General features: G+C 39.9%; 1 protein-coding gene across 1 annotated transcript in view; it reads right to left on the bottom strand.

The window, feature by feature from the left end:
- The window catches only part of ppargc1b (peroxisome proliferator-activated receptor gamma, coactivator 1 beta), a 38,785-nt gene extending 32,501 nt beyond the window's left edge, over nucleotides 1-6,284 (bottom strand). The window contains exon 1 of the mRNA XM_079479147.1: nucleotides 6,147-6,284. Coding sequence (XP_079335273.1) covers nucleotides 6,147-6,227 — 81 coding nt within the window. The 5' untranslated portion in view covers nucleotides 6,228-6,284. The remainder of the gene's footprint in view (nucleotides 1-6,146) is intronic.
- Between the last annotated feature and the right edge of the window lie 9,956 nt (nucleotides 6,285-16,240).

The raw sequence follows: 16,240 nt of genomic DNA, 5'->3' as shown, positions 1-16,240 counted from the left end.
TCGTTCGTTCTTTTCATTTTCAGAATGTTTTTCTATTTTCTCCTTATGTATTTTTGCTTGTTTCTTTAAACATTACGTTTATTATATTAACGTTGTTAATAGCAATTGTATAGATCAGTGTTGATCCCAACGGTCGAGATGACTTATCATTTCAAAATAAGCATGGAAATTAATTTTTTTAAATACATTTTAAAAAGCCCTGAAAGATTTTATCGAGTTGAAATCATGAGTTTTTGTGAGTGGGAGGGGGGGCTTTAAATATTGTTGTACATACTGTTCAATATGTGTTATAGATGCTGTAAGGTCACGTTCCCAGATTTCATCACATATAACACCTATTTGGGTGTGTCTTCAAACCTATCATTTGCAAGTCTTCGCTAGTAAAAGGAATGCTAGTGTTTCAAAACTTCCTAGTCTTTGTACACACAACTGACACTTTCAAAACAAACCAGAATGCTGTGGGTTCAGGTATTTTAGATTTCAAAACATTGGAAGAGCCGAGACCAATTACTGTGGCGGTTCATGTTCAATTCAACGTGGCATAGAGCAAGAATGGAGAGGAAAGGTGAATAAAATGTGAAGGCGATGGAGTCCTAGAGTCAGAGCCAACTATTACTGCATCCAGCTGAAACTGCCCAAGACTGACAATATCCAGAGTAACAGTCACAAGATGGTTAAGCTTGCCAACGCGTAGGTTTGCTGTTAAATAGGTCGCAGTAAATGTGTGTGTATTTGTTTGTGTTGAGATTAAGGGAGATGCAGGTGAAAATCAAGGTTTTTTTATTTAGTAATGCTGTATTTTTCCAAACACCATCAACAGAGATGCTGAAACTACAGTTTGTCAGGAGATGGATTCAGGTGCATGTCGAATTACTGGAGGAACAGGTAGAGAACGGACAACCTCTTCTGGTTTAGTTATTGTCCTGAGCCAGAACATTCTGTGGAGGAACACTGTGTTATCTCAACGCTGTCATGCGAGGAAATAATCTCAGACTTTGTTTCCCCTTTGTCACCTCTTACTCTCTTCGGCCAGATTAATAGATTTTTCACAATACAGCTATTAGGCCTGGGTATCTATTCTGATGTTTCCCATTCGATTCACAAGCTCTCGATTCGAGTCAATGATTATACATTTATTACAATCCTATATACATTTCTAAAAAAGATCAGCAAACTACAGATTACAATGTTGAATTTAAAGATGAAATGAAGAGCAACAAACCTGTAAATTAAACTTTACACACTTGGGTATATTGAAATAGAGCCTTGATCCAACAAAATCAGGAATTTTTACATTTAAGATACAGTATAACTAACAAAATTTCACAAAATTAGCTTTGAAGAAAGACTGCAATCATATGAACCGCTGCCTTTTATATTGTGAAGGTGATGTTAAATCCGCATCCGCCATGTTAATTAAGCAATAAATAAGGGCCTCTCGATTATCAAAATCGCGATTATTTTGGCCAATATTGAGATCCCGAATATTTAACACGATTACTCATTAACCTTTAAAAAAAAATATAGAAAATAAAAGAAACTTGGCTTTTAAACTCTGAATTTAACTGAAAAGAAATGTCACTGCTGAACCGCTGTAAAGGAAAGGTGTGCGCTGTGGATTTATACTACAAGAAAAGAGAAGATCCTTGATAAATGGATAAATTGTCGATTAATTGCATAGCCCTACAAAAAATGAACAATACGCTCCCTGTTGTAACATCAGCCCCGTTGTAAAAAGCAAAGTGACATCTAGTGGATAGTAGTTGCAACAACATTAACGTTAGTGAATGTTCAGTGGTTGCGGAAATATGAAAGAATTTTGAAAGCTTTTGAGAATCGAACGCATTTTAAATAACGATTACTCGATTTCTTTTTTGCCCAGCCCTAACAGCTATCCTGAAGATGGCTGTGTGAGTCGAAACGCGTTGATCTACACCTTCCTTATTTTTGTTATCTAGCCAGATGAATTAAAGGCTTTTTAAACTTTTTAACACAGGTGCCTTGGAGATTTCATTTTTTACAGCTAGCTATATTTCAAATCGTTTTGAAATGTTCTGTAATGTCAATGTTTATTCATATAGCCCGGGGGAGGTTCTAGATCTTTCATACAGTCCCGTCGGACAGGATTCTGTTGACATTCGCTTTTACAAGTCTGTTTATAGTTGTTGCAGAGCATGACACTGCACAAAACGTCTGAACTTAAATGACCGAAAACCGTCAATTAGAATATGAAGATTTTACGAAGATCTTATTCAAGACGAAAAGCGTAAGCCCAATGTAAAAGTTTAAGAATTCACCACTAAAACCGCCCTTCTGAAAAATGTGTCCCTGTATGAATCTACAATTCAAAGTGTAAATCACAGATCCAAAGATAAACTGCTAGTCTCTTGGGTTTCCACAATCCTGCTGATTCCTTTGTGTGACGGTGTCGTGAGGTGCATATGAGTATCAGCCCTCATTTATTATCATACTTTCATTGGGAAAGTCAAATGAACAAACAGGAAACGAAATGAACGAGGATATACGTATATTATTGCAAATGTACATGCTGTTTGCTAAACCTCTAGATTTCTGTATTTATTAAGACGAGTACCTGTTTACTCCCATGTCTTATGTTTTTTCACGATGCTTTAGCCAACATGTTCCTTTTTACCCACTGTGCGTCTCTGCCAGTCTGAGCTTGCCCTCCCCTGATGTCACGTTGCTATGGCAGGTCTAGTACGCTCAATTCCTCATTCAAAACGTGGCAATTTCTCATCATCAGATTTCATAGTTATGTTGGATGCAATAGCTTAAACAAAGGATTCAATTTCAGGTTTTACAAGAACAACAAGCCAGTATACTGTATGAGACTTTCAATTGTTACATAATCTATAATTTCACATGTAACTATTGATCAAAACTAAATAAATTAATTATAAAGTTAGCAATGATAAATAAATGTAACAGAGCATCACACGTCTCACAGTAGATTACGTTTGATGTAAAATAAACTGCATGCTTTGTAAATGCCATAATGCACTTGGTGGCCATCCTAGAGGCTGGATCCATCTTGAAAAGCCTTCCGTGCTTTTATTTTTACACAAATGCAGGTGGAGGATGATTTGATATTGGAATAACACACCTGCAAATTTGTTTAGTTTGCAAATATACAATGCCTGGTTTTGCAAATGATGACCGATGCAAATGCTGGTTCGTTTGCCCTATTAAACTAGTCAATAGGCATATATAACAATGACTAACTTCAATTCAGACAACACAAACCTGCCAACCTGTGTAATGTGAGCCTGTGAGATTTGAAGATTAAGATATAGCTTTACGGCACAGACTACAGAGGTTTTTATTAGCCAGGGTCAAAAAGACTTACAGTAATATCATTACATTAAACAACAGCAAAATGATGATGCTATAAAGAACTTTTCCAGCACACCAGCCGAAGGTTTACTGCTTGTTTAAAGAGCACCAGCCAAAACATAGTCAAGGTGATGATAAAAAAACTATGAGGAACAGACGCAGAATCATATGCATCACTGAAACAATTATAGATCGATGGATGAAGAGTTTATGTTACAACAGATGTACGACTCTTGTTACTGAAATTCTCTTACAGAATTTTCCATACATCTGACCCTTGGCCCCATTACTCCACACGTCAATGATAGTTTTTTTTAACTTGTGATTCCAGTTGTGATGATGGGTAAATTACAATTATCAAGGCCCATCTTTCCACCGGCTATCCATTTTGGTTGAAGTAAACATTGATCTGTTACAAAGCATATTCCCCCAAAGAGATCAAGATGATGCACCTCTGGGGCTTCAGAAGAGGAAACAGCCCTTGTAATAAACACAAGCGTGCCCCGAGCAAGAAAAGAAACAGCACTACATACTGTAAAGTAATTGGAGAAAGACAACAAAATATAAACTGCCTATCTAGAAGCCACATTTATTGGCAAAGCTTTTCTCTGAAAACGAATCAAATCATATTTCGCTGATGTTTTACGGCATCTCATACTCTCGCCCTCGGTGGATTTCGAATGAATGGACCCCAAAATGTGCAATTTCTTCCAACGTGATAGCCGCGTTCCGACCAGCAAATTCCTATCGGAACATCTCAAGCATCGCTTCGCTGACACTGATTTGATTTCGCGTTTCAACTTCACAGCGATAAAGCAAATGAGAGAGAAAATCCTTCGGTAAACAAGCAGACACAGAGTCAATTGTCTGAACTCTCTGTGAAGACCGTGTCAAAGCCGTGAATTTAGGATTCCAAATAAGCATCAAATTATGAGTGGAAATGAGGGGAGGCCGAGGGAGGAAGACTCATTTCATGGTGTAAATACATTAGTCCGACTCTGTCAACTTGGGTGACTCAGCCCGTATCATGGAAGCTGAACACATAGCACTGCAGCAATGCACATCATGACAACCGCAGAGAACTGGTGCAATATCATGTCGAACATGAACAGATTTCATTCAAGGAATAGGCAGATGTCAACAAATAAGAATGATGTTGGGGGGTAAAGGGGCACCGTGATGTTAGACTATTCAAAACTACGTTTTTTGATTGATTTATTTATCAATTTCAAATAAACAATGTTATCGGCTCAGGCTACGCAACCAAACACAGTATTCAACGTAGCAGAAAAACACAAACACGCCTCTTATTCGTACAGTAACCGACGCGTATCACGCTTTTAAGTCACTACTTTCAGTATCCATAACTCATAAAAGCAAGAAGTCTCTCTGGGGTGGATGGAGAATTATTAGTCGTGATCTGAACTGCTCCACTTTGCGCAGCGGCAGTCAGTCAGTCAGTCAGTCACATGCACGCCCGTCGCGGACGCGCGTCGCACGTCACAGGTTCCGCCTCCCGCTCATTGTACTACGTCTTACGGCGGCGAGCACATGACTGCAGTATGCGTTCTGTAACTCCGGTCACGAGGACGGAGTACTATTACGTTGGCCAGACACAGCGCGCTCGACCCCATAACCCGACGGCGCTTATACAAAGACATCGGTCAAACGGCATTTGCACGTTTTTAAGCTTTCCAAGAACGACTCGTCGTGTTTTGGCACTGACGCGGTTGACACACCGTACAGTAGGCTTTGTGTGCGCCACACGAACGTTACTGTAACGTGTTCAAATCACCATTCAACATCGTCCCGCGATGCGCGTAGACTCTTCCCGAATGCCGCATCACTGTCCCCATTCTCCATCCCGCCCGCGTCCGAATATCTCATTTAACTGACACCCTAAAGCATCCCTACGTTTTTCTAAGAAGTTTCACGTGTATCGCAAATACCGAAGTTGAACGTTCAAGGCGTCTATTATAGCACTTATATCGGCCGCTTGACTCGACTTGTGTAAGGCATCAACTATTTTTGTTTTGTAACGTGCAGTCACGCACACGCTTACGAAAGCGAAGTCCTTCGATTGACGTTACGCAAACACGTCCAGGTCTCCACACACACCGCAGACCTTCATAAATAATAGTCGCTCAACTTAACACCACGATCTATGCGCACATAGCTGTTTTAACAGCTTTTATACTGTTCAACTCAAGCGACGTGAGAAGGGCGGCAATGCACGGCAAACTATATATAAAAAATAAGAACCAAGGCACACTTCAAGCTGAACTTACTTATAAGCGCAAATAGCGTCCATGTGATCAATTCGTGTGATTATACGTGATATAATTGTTATTCGTTTCTAGCTTCCGCATCAAAATGCAGAAGAAATCAGTATGCACAAGTTATCTAAAAAGTCAAGTTCACCAGAGAACCCACGTGTCACGCACACGCACACACACACACACATTCGGCAAATTTAGGTAATGAACTAATGAACGCATTTAAGTCATTCTTACACACTTGCGTTAGGCATTAACCGACCTCTTATCTCCAGGGTTTAAAAGCAGATTTAATAGTAAGAACATCCGTCTGCAAAAGACTTTCTGCACTTATGCATTATTTCCTGTTAACTCCACGTGAAGCGCAGACGTCAGGGACTCCAGAAGCCGGCTGAGACCTCTGACAGCGTCGATAAAACGATGGAATTATATCGCACCACAGACCATAACATGCAAAAATCAAGTCGGGGTAAAAGCGCCACGGTTCCGCACCGACGGAATCCGAGCGCGGCTCACCTGGCTCCCGGAGTTTTCAGTCAAGTAATTGAAGACGAATGAAGAGAGCTCCTCATCTAACAGTGAAGCGCAGTCCGCCATCTTCTAGAGAATGAGACGAGGAGGTCCAGAGAGCGCTGCTATACTGCTCGCACCCGCATGCAGTGAGGATCTCTAACCGACCGAGGGCAGTGTGAACCTCGATGCAATTGTGACGTTAAATAATATCGCTGGAAGTTTAATTATTTGAAGGCGCAGAGAGGACAAGACTGGTATTAGAGCTACAGGTGCAGGATATACTGATGTTAAGCTCAACTGAACCTGTTTGTTACCTACATGACAGCGTCTGTGACTCATTAACATGGCTGTGATGCTTGTTCCGTATACAGTCCATGCCACCTATATGGTTAAAATGGAGGCTGCGCAATATACACCTTTATGCATATGCACGTATAAAAAAGAATTCAATTGAACTTCAAGTGGATTTAATGGCAATTGTATTGGTTTTATTAATGGTAGGCATAGTGGTCTTTGGGGTCTTTGCTGGCAATGGCTGGTGGGTTGTATTGTGGATTGGAACCAATGGAACGCCATTAAATCCTACTGAAATAAGACCCCAAGCATACTACATAAAGGTCTTTTGTTCATGTTTATTGGTAAACAGGGAATGGTTCAGAATGGTATAAAAACCATTAAAATGTCTATTGTTTTTTCCGCAGGTTAGCATGCTGAGCTATCAAAATAAACGTAATTTTCGGCCTTCGACGTGGTTATGGTTACTTATGTTTGATATTATCATATTTATTTTATGCTTGCGATAAATCTTCCAATATTAGGACATTTTACTATCTGTACTTTATCGGCACATGATACACATTAATTGAGATCACATCCACATCTCCCAAGGTTTATCAAATCTTTCTTGCTCAAGAACGAAGAGCAAGGGAAACATCAAAGCATCGTATCGTAGATATTATGAAGCAAAATGTGATTTCGGATTTGCATGTAAACCAGCAGTTCCCTTGAAGGACTATGATATTACAACTCCTCAATCAAATCAGAAATGACCCTGTGACTTCATCAGTTTATTGAACTGTTTTGTGACAAGCCAGCTATCGACCAGACGCATGATGTTTGAGGTCAGAGCGTGAGTTGATGATAACCCTCGCTAAAACACACTGGACGTAGATGTTAAAAACAGCAGAGCAAATATCCAGTGTGGTTTGTGAATGAAACTTCACATCCATCTGCCAATCGCCCTTTTATGTAAACAAGACCGGTGCGTGATCACCTTATCATGACACAAACAAAACATTGATTGTGTTGTTTTTTAGAACAACAAAAAAAGGAATGATAACAAACCTGATAAGAGACATTCGGGGCAGGTTCTATAAGGGTCTGTCAGACTGCTTATCTTTAAGCCTACATTCTCACCTTCCACAATAGTGTGAAAGGTCACGGCTGGAGTAATCTGACAGACTTTAGCGTATGGTTGGTGTCTCTGACAGCTGTCATTGAGAAGTTTCTTCTGTGTTGGAGTTATCAGTCAAGAGAAGAGTCCATTTCATCAGTCATATCATTTCATTGGTTATGCCCCGATGAATGGAGATCAACAACATCATGCCTTCAGCTCCAGTTGTCCAAGGCAAACACTAAATACATTTCACACGTTATTCACACTTTGTAATGAGATAGCATGGTGCATGCGTTGAGCCCATGAAAACATCAACAGGGCACCGTTTTATTTGACACAATTTTCAGAAGTACAGAGTGCAAATTGGTGTCAGGAGGAAAAAACATGTACATTTAGTGTTTTTCCTGGGTCCCCAGCTGCAGGAATAGTACCTATTAAATTTATTTGAGGGTTTCAACCCGTGACATTAAAAAACAACATCAAGACCAGCTCTGAGAGCTGATACAACAAAGTCACGAAGACTGTCGTACAGAACCACAGGATTCTGTCAAGTTGTAAAAGTTGGTGAAGTGACCCACGCTTCATTTAATGTTTCAGAAAATCAGGATTTCATTATTTAGTGTTTTGTACTTGCAGTTTAACTGCATCTTAATGTTAGCCTTGACCTCTCCTCAGGCACCATATCATTAATGTTTGCATGAATGCAACAAAGAAAAACTGCATTGCAGGGAGTTTTTGAGTAAAAGTAAACCTCTAAAAGCTAAAGCATGCTGACAGCATGAAAGTCTCTTCATTTTTGAAGCTGTTGTAGCGTATGCATATTTGTTTTCCATTTAACAAGTGCTGAAGCTCATTGTGCACACACACGCTTGTGTGTTTGTTTGTGTGTGTGTGTGTGTGTGTGTGTGTGTGTGTGTGTGTGTGTGTGTGTGTGTGTGTGATGTTCATCAGCTGGTCAGTCATGTCACAGCAGACATCCTGCTGAATGATGTTGTGACTTCAAGCACCATCACAGTGTGAGAGAGTAGGCTACAAACAATGCAGTGTTTATTCAGTCTTGTCAATAGAGTCATTTATTCTGTAGATCTATTAAGTAAATCAATCATTCATTCATCTGTGTCTGCGTTCCACATACAGTATGTTCAAATATAAATGTTTGCCAACAACAACAAAACAGCTCATGTGAAAGTGCACACTTGTGTAAGAATGGACGACATTTATTACAGTATGTACAGTATATAATGGCCTAATTATACATGCCTAATCATTTTAATAATGTCTTATTTGAGATTTTTTTCTGTTAAACATTTCCTTTAAAAGACCTCGATCAATGTTTAAGCTCCCAAACAAGCAAGCTGATCCAGCGTCAAAACTATCTGACCATTTAACTTCAGAAATATGTGACTTCATTGTATGGTGAAGGGGTAAAGTCGAACTCGCAAGGCACAATGTGGTCCACCGGTCACCAGCAATCTGAACTACACGACTGTAGTTCAAACAAAGCCGAGCCGTGATTGGAGGAAACACCCGGGACACTACAGATATGTGAAGCATGCGAGGCAGAGCGTGCTGTGATTGGTTGGCGCTCCTCCAGTCTCTGTGCATAGTAGAGGGAGTTGATAATCCAGGCTGAGGTAAGAGATCGGCTTCCCAGAGCAAACACGTGCCGGCCCATCACATGACTCTCTTTTCCATTGACGCCACCTGTGTGTGAGAGTGCTTACACAAGCCGTGCTGGTTAGATAAAAAGACAAGGATGATTACACAAGTGAAAGTTAAAAGGAAGAAAGTGCCCAATCTTACAAAAGTAACCAAAGGTGAATGTGACAACACATTGGGTACATTAATCATGATTCTTAGATATCTAGTTTACATATACTGTACATATAATAAATGTTACATATAGTAAATGCTACCTAGTTGTCTGTAGATGTGTGGATAACAATACAGACACTTTTCTAATGTGTAGTCTTTTGCCTAACAACAAAATTATTAATATACTTATATTAGTGCTGTCAAATCGATTAATTGGGAAAACTATTACACAAATATATATTTTTGTGTTTGAATAATATACGAGTGTGTGTAAATGTACCCGCACATATAACAAATATTAAGATACGTTTAAATTATATATTGAAATAAATCATTTACGTAAAATAATTTGAATAAATATAAATAAACATTACACGCATGCTTGTGTATTTATATATACACACACACCTGTATATGTGTATATGTATGTTTGAATGCATGTATGTGTATATGTATGCACACACATTTTTGCAAAGCCGAGAAATCCTTCTGAAATATTGACTGAAAAGATGCAGTATCTGGGTTTATTGATCTTGAGCCAACACACATAATCACAAACAAACTTTTCTAAAACATGATATGTTTTTTCAAACAAACGATTGATTGAAAAAATCACCTAAATCATCTGGAAGCAGCTGAAAACAAAAACCGTAGTTCTGAGCGAGAAGCTCAAATCAGCCCGAATTCTTTCGTCCGTCCATCACTTTAATCTTTGACCTGAACTCTCTGGAATTTCTTATGATTCGAATCCATATCAAAACAAGGGGCAGCTCTGGACAAAGGATGGCCGTGTGTTCTGTCTGGCATTATTGGGTGAGTGACCTGCGGGCCGTGTGCAGTGCTTTGAGAGTGTCTGAGCTTGAGTCATCCCAGCGTGTGTGTACACTGCTGCATGTGTGGCATTCCATCCCTAAAACGACAAAAAACCGTCAAAGACACACCCATCCACGCAAACCCAGCAGCTCGGTTTGACGTTCTCATCTTCTGTGTGCTATTCTAATGTGTGTATAAATTATGCATTTAGTAAACTTGTAGTGACCAAGTTATCTTTACAGCTGCTTCCTCTGTGTTCTCTGTTTACACTCACCATCTTCAGGTTCGCCGTATAGGAAAAAAGGAGACAGTTCCTGTGTGTGATGTTTTGACATCTGACTTTGTTTTGTAATGACATGAGATGCTGATCTCGTGAAGCCTGCTGGCCTTTTGAGAGTTGTTGACGTGTGACTGTCACAGTGTTGGACAGCTGGAGGGTAGAAAGCGGCAGAAGATGCCCATCATGGTGTATCAGGATCTGGCAGAATCATGCTTTCAAAAGGCCAAAAGAAGATGCCAGTTGGGCTAACCACACGCTACCCAAGCCATCCCTTGGGTCCACCTTATCATTTTATACTGAATGAGCATGATATGTACCAGACAGGACCTAGCTGTCCAAGGATATAAGCTACTGGAATAGGATTCCTCCCAAAGCTTTAATCCAAAACAACTGAGGTCCCCTTTAGACCTAACAAGAGTTTTTGATGATTGAATGGCACAAGAATGCATTATGATCGGATCACAGCAATATTTATATTCCGGGTAATAAAAGACATCATCCCTTAGTTAAAGCCACATTGTAAGCACTTTTTATTCTATTTTTATAATATTAGGATCATTTGCTATGAAACACTACAGACCCAATACCTTATTTAATGTCTGTCAATGGTGAAACTAATTCAAGGATCCTGTAAATGATAAAAAATGTTTGATAAATGCAACCCCTAGTGTAATATGCAAGTGTCGTTTTCCATTTAGCTCACGTACTGTAAGTTTAATGGGACTTATTCAATCACCCTGAAGATGCATTGCAATGCAAGATGTAATGCCACGCAGCTAAAAATGTACAGATACTACCCGCACATGAAATGCATGTTAATAAGCTTTACATCACTGTACGTGTTTCCTGGTTCAGGTGTCGTTCCGGTTCGACCCTCAACCAAATACCGTCTTCACTGCACCGAAGCGTTCGTTTTGAAATAGTCCCACCAGACAGCGTTGATTTGGGTCCCAGCTGGGTCTTTGTTTTGTAGAGGATCTTGTGTTATCAGGGCATGGGAGAGGTTGAGCTATAGTCTGTGTGCTGATAGCCCACCTGCTGAAAGGCTGAGTGCACAGCCAGATGCCGTCCACCCAAAGTAGGCCAGATTAGTATTGGAAGCAGCGTGCAACCTAGTGTTCCTCCATTCTCGCTCTATACATCCCAGCGCTGTGTTACTGCGCCTCCCCAGAGACGTGTTGATTTATGGCCGAGGGCACCTAGAGCGACGAATGGCCCTAATTCCGACAGCACTGTATCACAAACTCAGTCACACTCAGTGATAAAGACTGGAAGAATTATTGGAAAAACGCATAACAATCAGAGTCGTAAACATTGATCACGTTCATTGAGGACCTTGAATTGCACATTCTTGGATAAACATACTAACAAATACACACACCCAACAAGAGCTGCATGGCAGTCCATACTGAAGCACACGTGGGGTACGCTCTATAAACCACTGAGACGTGATAATGTGCTTTTTGAAGGACATTATATGAGTTCACCAGACCTTAGGAAGAGAAAAAAAGGTGGCGAAACAGAAAAGGGAAAGAAATTGTATTTTTTTACATTCACGCCATTTTTGAAGGCTCATGGGCATATCTGGAGATATCATGACTCATGAGCATGTTGTGACATTCACAAGACATTCATTAAGCAGTTTCTCTTTGCACGTGCCATTCTCACCTATTTCCCAAACTCCCTGCTGAGCAGTGCGATCGCATCACTCACAATCTTCTCATATCCACCGCCAGACCGGCTCTTTCAAACCCATTTAGCACAAATGGACTATGTAAATGAATTCCTCACAAAATTCAGTGATTATACCTCGATGCTCGACTGCTTTGAGCCAGACAGAATGACTTCAGATTGATGCAAGAAACTGACCCCTAGCCTCTCCTCATCTCGTCCCCTTTACCACACCATGCCGAGTGACGCTGATAACTCTTACGTCTTATCACCGAACCGCACTCCCTTGGTGCCGGACCCGTGGGTAATTGAATCACTCCATGCCATTTGTCTGATGGTGAATGGTGTTTAAAAGCAGTCGAAGAAAGATGCTTGTTGCGGTGGTGGTTAGTCATACAGGGATTATACAACAGCTCTAACTCACTTTACTCCACCTTGTGCTCACCAAGCAGGAAATAGGAGCTAAATATAAATGCAGACGGCAGCATCTCTGGAAAAGGTCAACAATACATTTGCAACCATGAAGCTTTTCGGTTGTAAGGTGACTTAGAATTGTACTCAGAATCAGGATGGAAATCATGGATTCTTTCATAACTCTGTTGTGTAAGAGGCTTCGCTGATCATTTTTTCTCATTGCGTAAATTGTGGATTGCCACGACTCCCTCTTTCGCTGCGATGATAAAACAGGAAGGTTTGGCACTTGAATCAGGCCATTAGGTGAGTTTATTGGAAAGTGATTTACAACTTCATGTCTCATTTAGTCTTCCATTCATGCCATGTGACTGGCTTTGGGATAATCCTTGAAAACCAAAACAAAGCCGTTCATCCTGCAGCAGGATGAGATGGCTTTCAGGCATCCCGTTCACATGCCCACACGCTGTTGAGTGTTTCAACCAAGCATCAGCTCTGCCGAAGCTTTTAACCTCCAGCGCACGGAAACACTTATAAGAATCAAAATAAGAATCCCAAATAGCTTTAGTGGGTATAGTGTCCACCTCCCACACACATCATATCATGCATAACAGGTTAAACCATAACATGCTGTGTGTGCTGAAAGGAAAAAATAAACGACATTACTTTGCATTCATACTAGTATTCGTCCTAATAGGGAATATAAGTTATTTGACAGTTTGGACGAGTTTACTGTAGGACCGGCTCTAGATATGAGATGAAAGGTGGGCCAAGTGATTTTCCAGGTGGGCGGAGAGTATAACTAAAGAAATATATTTCTGCTCAAAACTATGTAAATATGAACAAACTTTTTAGCTTACGTCCAGTATTAATATAGCATATTTTATTTTTACATTCTAATGTATATATTTAGCCTACATATTTTTTATTGTTCACATTTATTTGGACTTTCAACATAAGATTTGATAAAAACATAAAAAAAGAGCTATTCATATCTCTGTAATATTCACAAACTCATCCTTGTCCAGTCCGGGCGTAACGCAGATCCGGTAGCCAAGACTATTTCGCGAAGCTGCTTTTACGTGGTCCTGTGCTTATTTACAGCGTCATGTGAAACTGATGGACAGCACCCAGCTATAGTGAGGACGTGATACATTATCACAATTTGAATAAATGTCTTTGCTCCTCGAGCTCCTGGTCCCTTTTATGCATTAAGTTTTATTTAGCCTTAAGCAGCTTTGGAATAATATTATAGAAAAAGGTAAGGAAATGAATAAAATATTGCCACATTCTTCAAATATCTTTTTATTTCCACAGAAGCAAATGTAACAAAACTGTGTATTTTTTCATTTCAAAATTGCTGCGATTGTGGGTCACTATTTTCTGTTCTCCATATGGTGAAAGACGTCTCCAAGCAATGTCAATGCCTTTCATTTTCACTGTCCGTCTCTCTCTGAAACAGCTGTTGTTGGAGGTGGACCAGGACACCAGCTTACCGAGTCTGCTTAATTTAAGCACAGCTCCACAGGGTGAGGGGGAGGAGGTGGGATGTGGATTCAACCATCAGTTCATGCTGCCCAGAGGACATCGGCCATCACGACATAATTAATGTGCACTTGCTCATCTGTTAAGGTACATCCACTGACCCTAAATCTTACTCTCCTCCAGTTGGCCAAAGAGGTTGGAGGCCTGGCCAGTGGAATAATGAGATTGGATAAGAGAGGAGGGGATCGTGGGAGTTAGGATGACGAAAAAGACTGATCCTAATAAGACTGAGAGAAAAATGCATTGATTTGGATAAACTTCTCTGTCCCAAGATCAAATGAGCTGTTTATAGAAGCATTGTTTTAAGACATCACACCAAAGCTCTTTCAAATCAAAAGATAAACAACTTCATATACATTTTTTTTGCCAAATTCAAGGTAGTGTTGAATGTTTCCTTCATGGAAAAGACAACCCCATGATGCCTTTTGATGAATTTATGAAATGATTTATTTATTGGTGGCTTGGACAAGAAAAGCAGTCTTATTTTTAACATAACATAACTGTGGCGAGCATGGCGGGACGAGAGCCGCGAGGGAACGGCGCGAGGCCGATGATAACTGGAGTGATAACTAGCGTTAGCTGCGCGTGCATCGGTCTTGCATCTCTCGTCCCGCCCTGCTCGCCACAATAATATAACATAACGTAACGTAACAAAAATGTAATTTACAGTCTCAGAAAAGCCAAAATGAATAGCAATAGTAAATAAATATAATAGACCAATTTAAAGGAATTTTAATTGTATGTACAAAAGTAAATACAGAAGATTATAGTTTGTATATTGTTTATGGATCAATGATTCAATGAGGTGGATAAATATATCCGTATGGTAAACTATTCTGCACATTCCCATTAAAACACAGCTTTGCCCCCACTGTAAAAAAAATCTGTTAAAGAAGGAACATTTTCTATCAGCTGGAGAGACAGACATATATCGTAAAATAACAGTTTGTTCCTGTTAAATTACTGTCTTTTCCGTTTTTAAAACAGTAAAATCCTGTGGAAATTGTGTAAAATTATGTTTTTTATAGTGTGCAGTATAACTTATGATCTGCTGCTATGATGACAGATTTTGCAATTACAGAAAGATTATAAAGCACATGACCCATGCACCAAGAAATCCCCAAGCCCTCACAATCTGTAAAAACCAAGCTTGCACAGGCCTCGAAAATGCAAAACTGCCTTTCTGGTCTGAGTATTTCATAAAAGTATGGAATACAGGGGAAGTGAGAATTTCCCTTCTGAGGGAAGTATGAGGCCGGCAGATCTGACAACAGAGAAGGATGTGAACAGTGATTCATCTGTGGAGGAGGAAGTTCAGCTAGTTCAGGCAAGATTTTACCCTGCGAGGAGACATGGCTGTCTGATACTTAAGTAGATGAATTCATCTTCCTCTCAGTATTCTTCAGCAGATTAATAAAGAAGACAGGAACGTTCTTCTGTGGTGCATTTGTTCCTTTTGTCCGATAAAAACACGATATCTGCAGATTTGATATAAAGCAGGTAATTAGACACAGCCACAGGCACAGTTACAGTAAAATCTGATATATATGCCATTGTCAAAATTGTACGTTTTAATGTCTGAGACTTTACTGCGCTTTGAGATTTACAGTGCATGAAGCACACAGTTTACTTCACCTCTAGTCATTGTGGTTTACAACCTTTGAGAAAGGATGGGCCGGATAGTTTATCTTCAGAATGATTGAATACTTATCAGTCAAATTTCGACGTACTACGCTTTCTTAGAAATGATAAAATAAGCATAAAATACCTTTTGAAAGAAGGCAAAGGGTAAAGAGCATGTGTGGCAGTAAGGACACGAACAGGCTGTTTGCAAAATATTCACTTTTTTATGGTTTGTGGTGTCCCAGATCTGCAAGGCTTTGCAAGGACAAAGGGAAACTGAAATGAATATTGAAACACAGCAAAATGTCAGCTGTCTGTTCTGTCTTCACTTTGTTATTTCTCATTCAGTTTGATGCAACTTATATTTTTACTTTGGTTACATTCTTAGACTATGTTAGATAGCGTCCAACAAGGGAAGCACAGGGAAGGCCCGGCACTGCTATAAACCCTATTACTGGATGATATTTTTGTATAGTCAACGTTATTTAGATTTCCTCTGAATACACAGAATGCACTACACAGTTCTGATGGTATTAATGTTAC

This window comes from Barbatula barbatula (genome assembly GCF_947034865.1).
Source record: "Barbatula barbatula genome assembly, chromosome: 18".
In the NCBI taxonomy this organism is placed as follows: domain Eukaryota; kingdom Metazoa; phylum Chordata; class Actinopteri; order Cypriniformes; family Nemacheilidae; genus Barbatula; species Barbatula barbatula.
The sequence above is the reverse complement of the archived record's forward strand: the minus strand, read 5'-3'. Positions and strand labels throughout refer to the sequence as shown.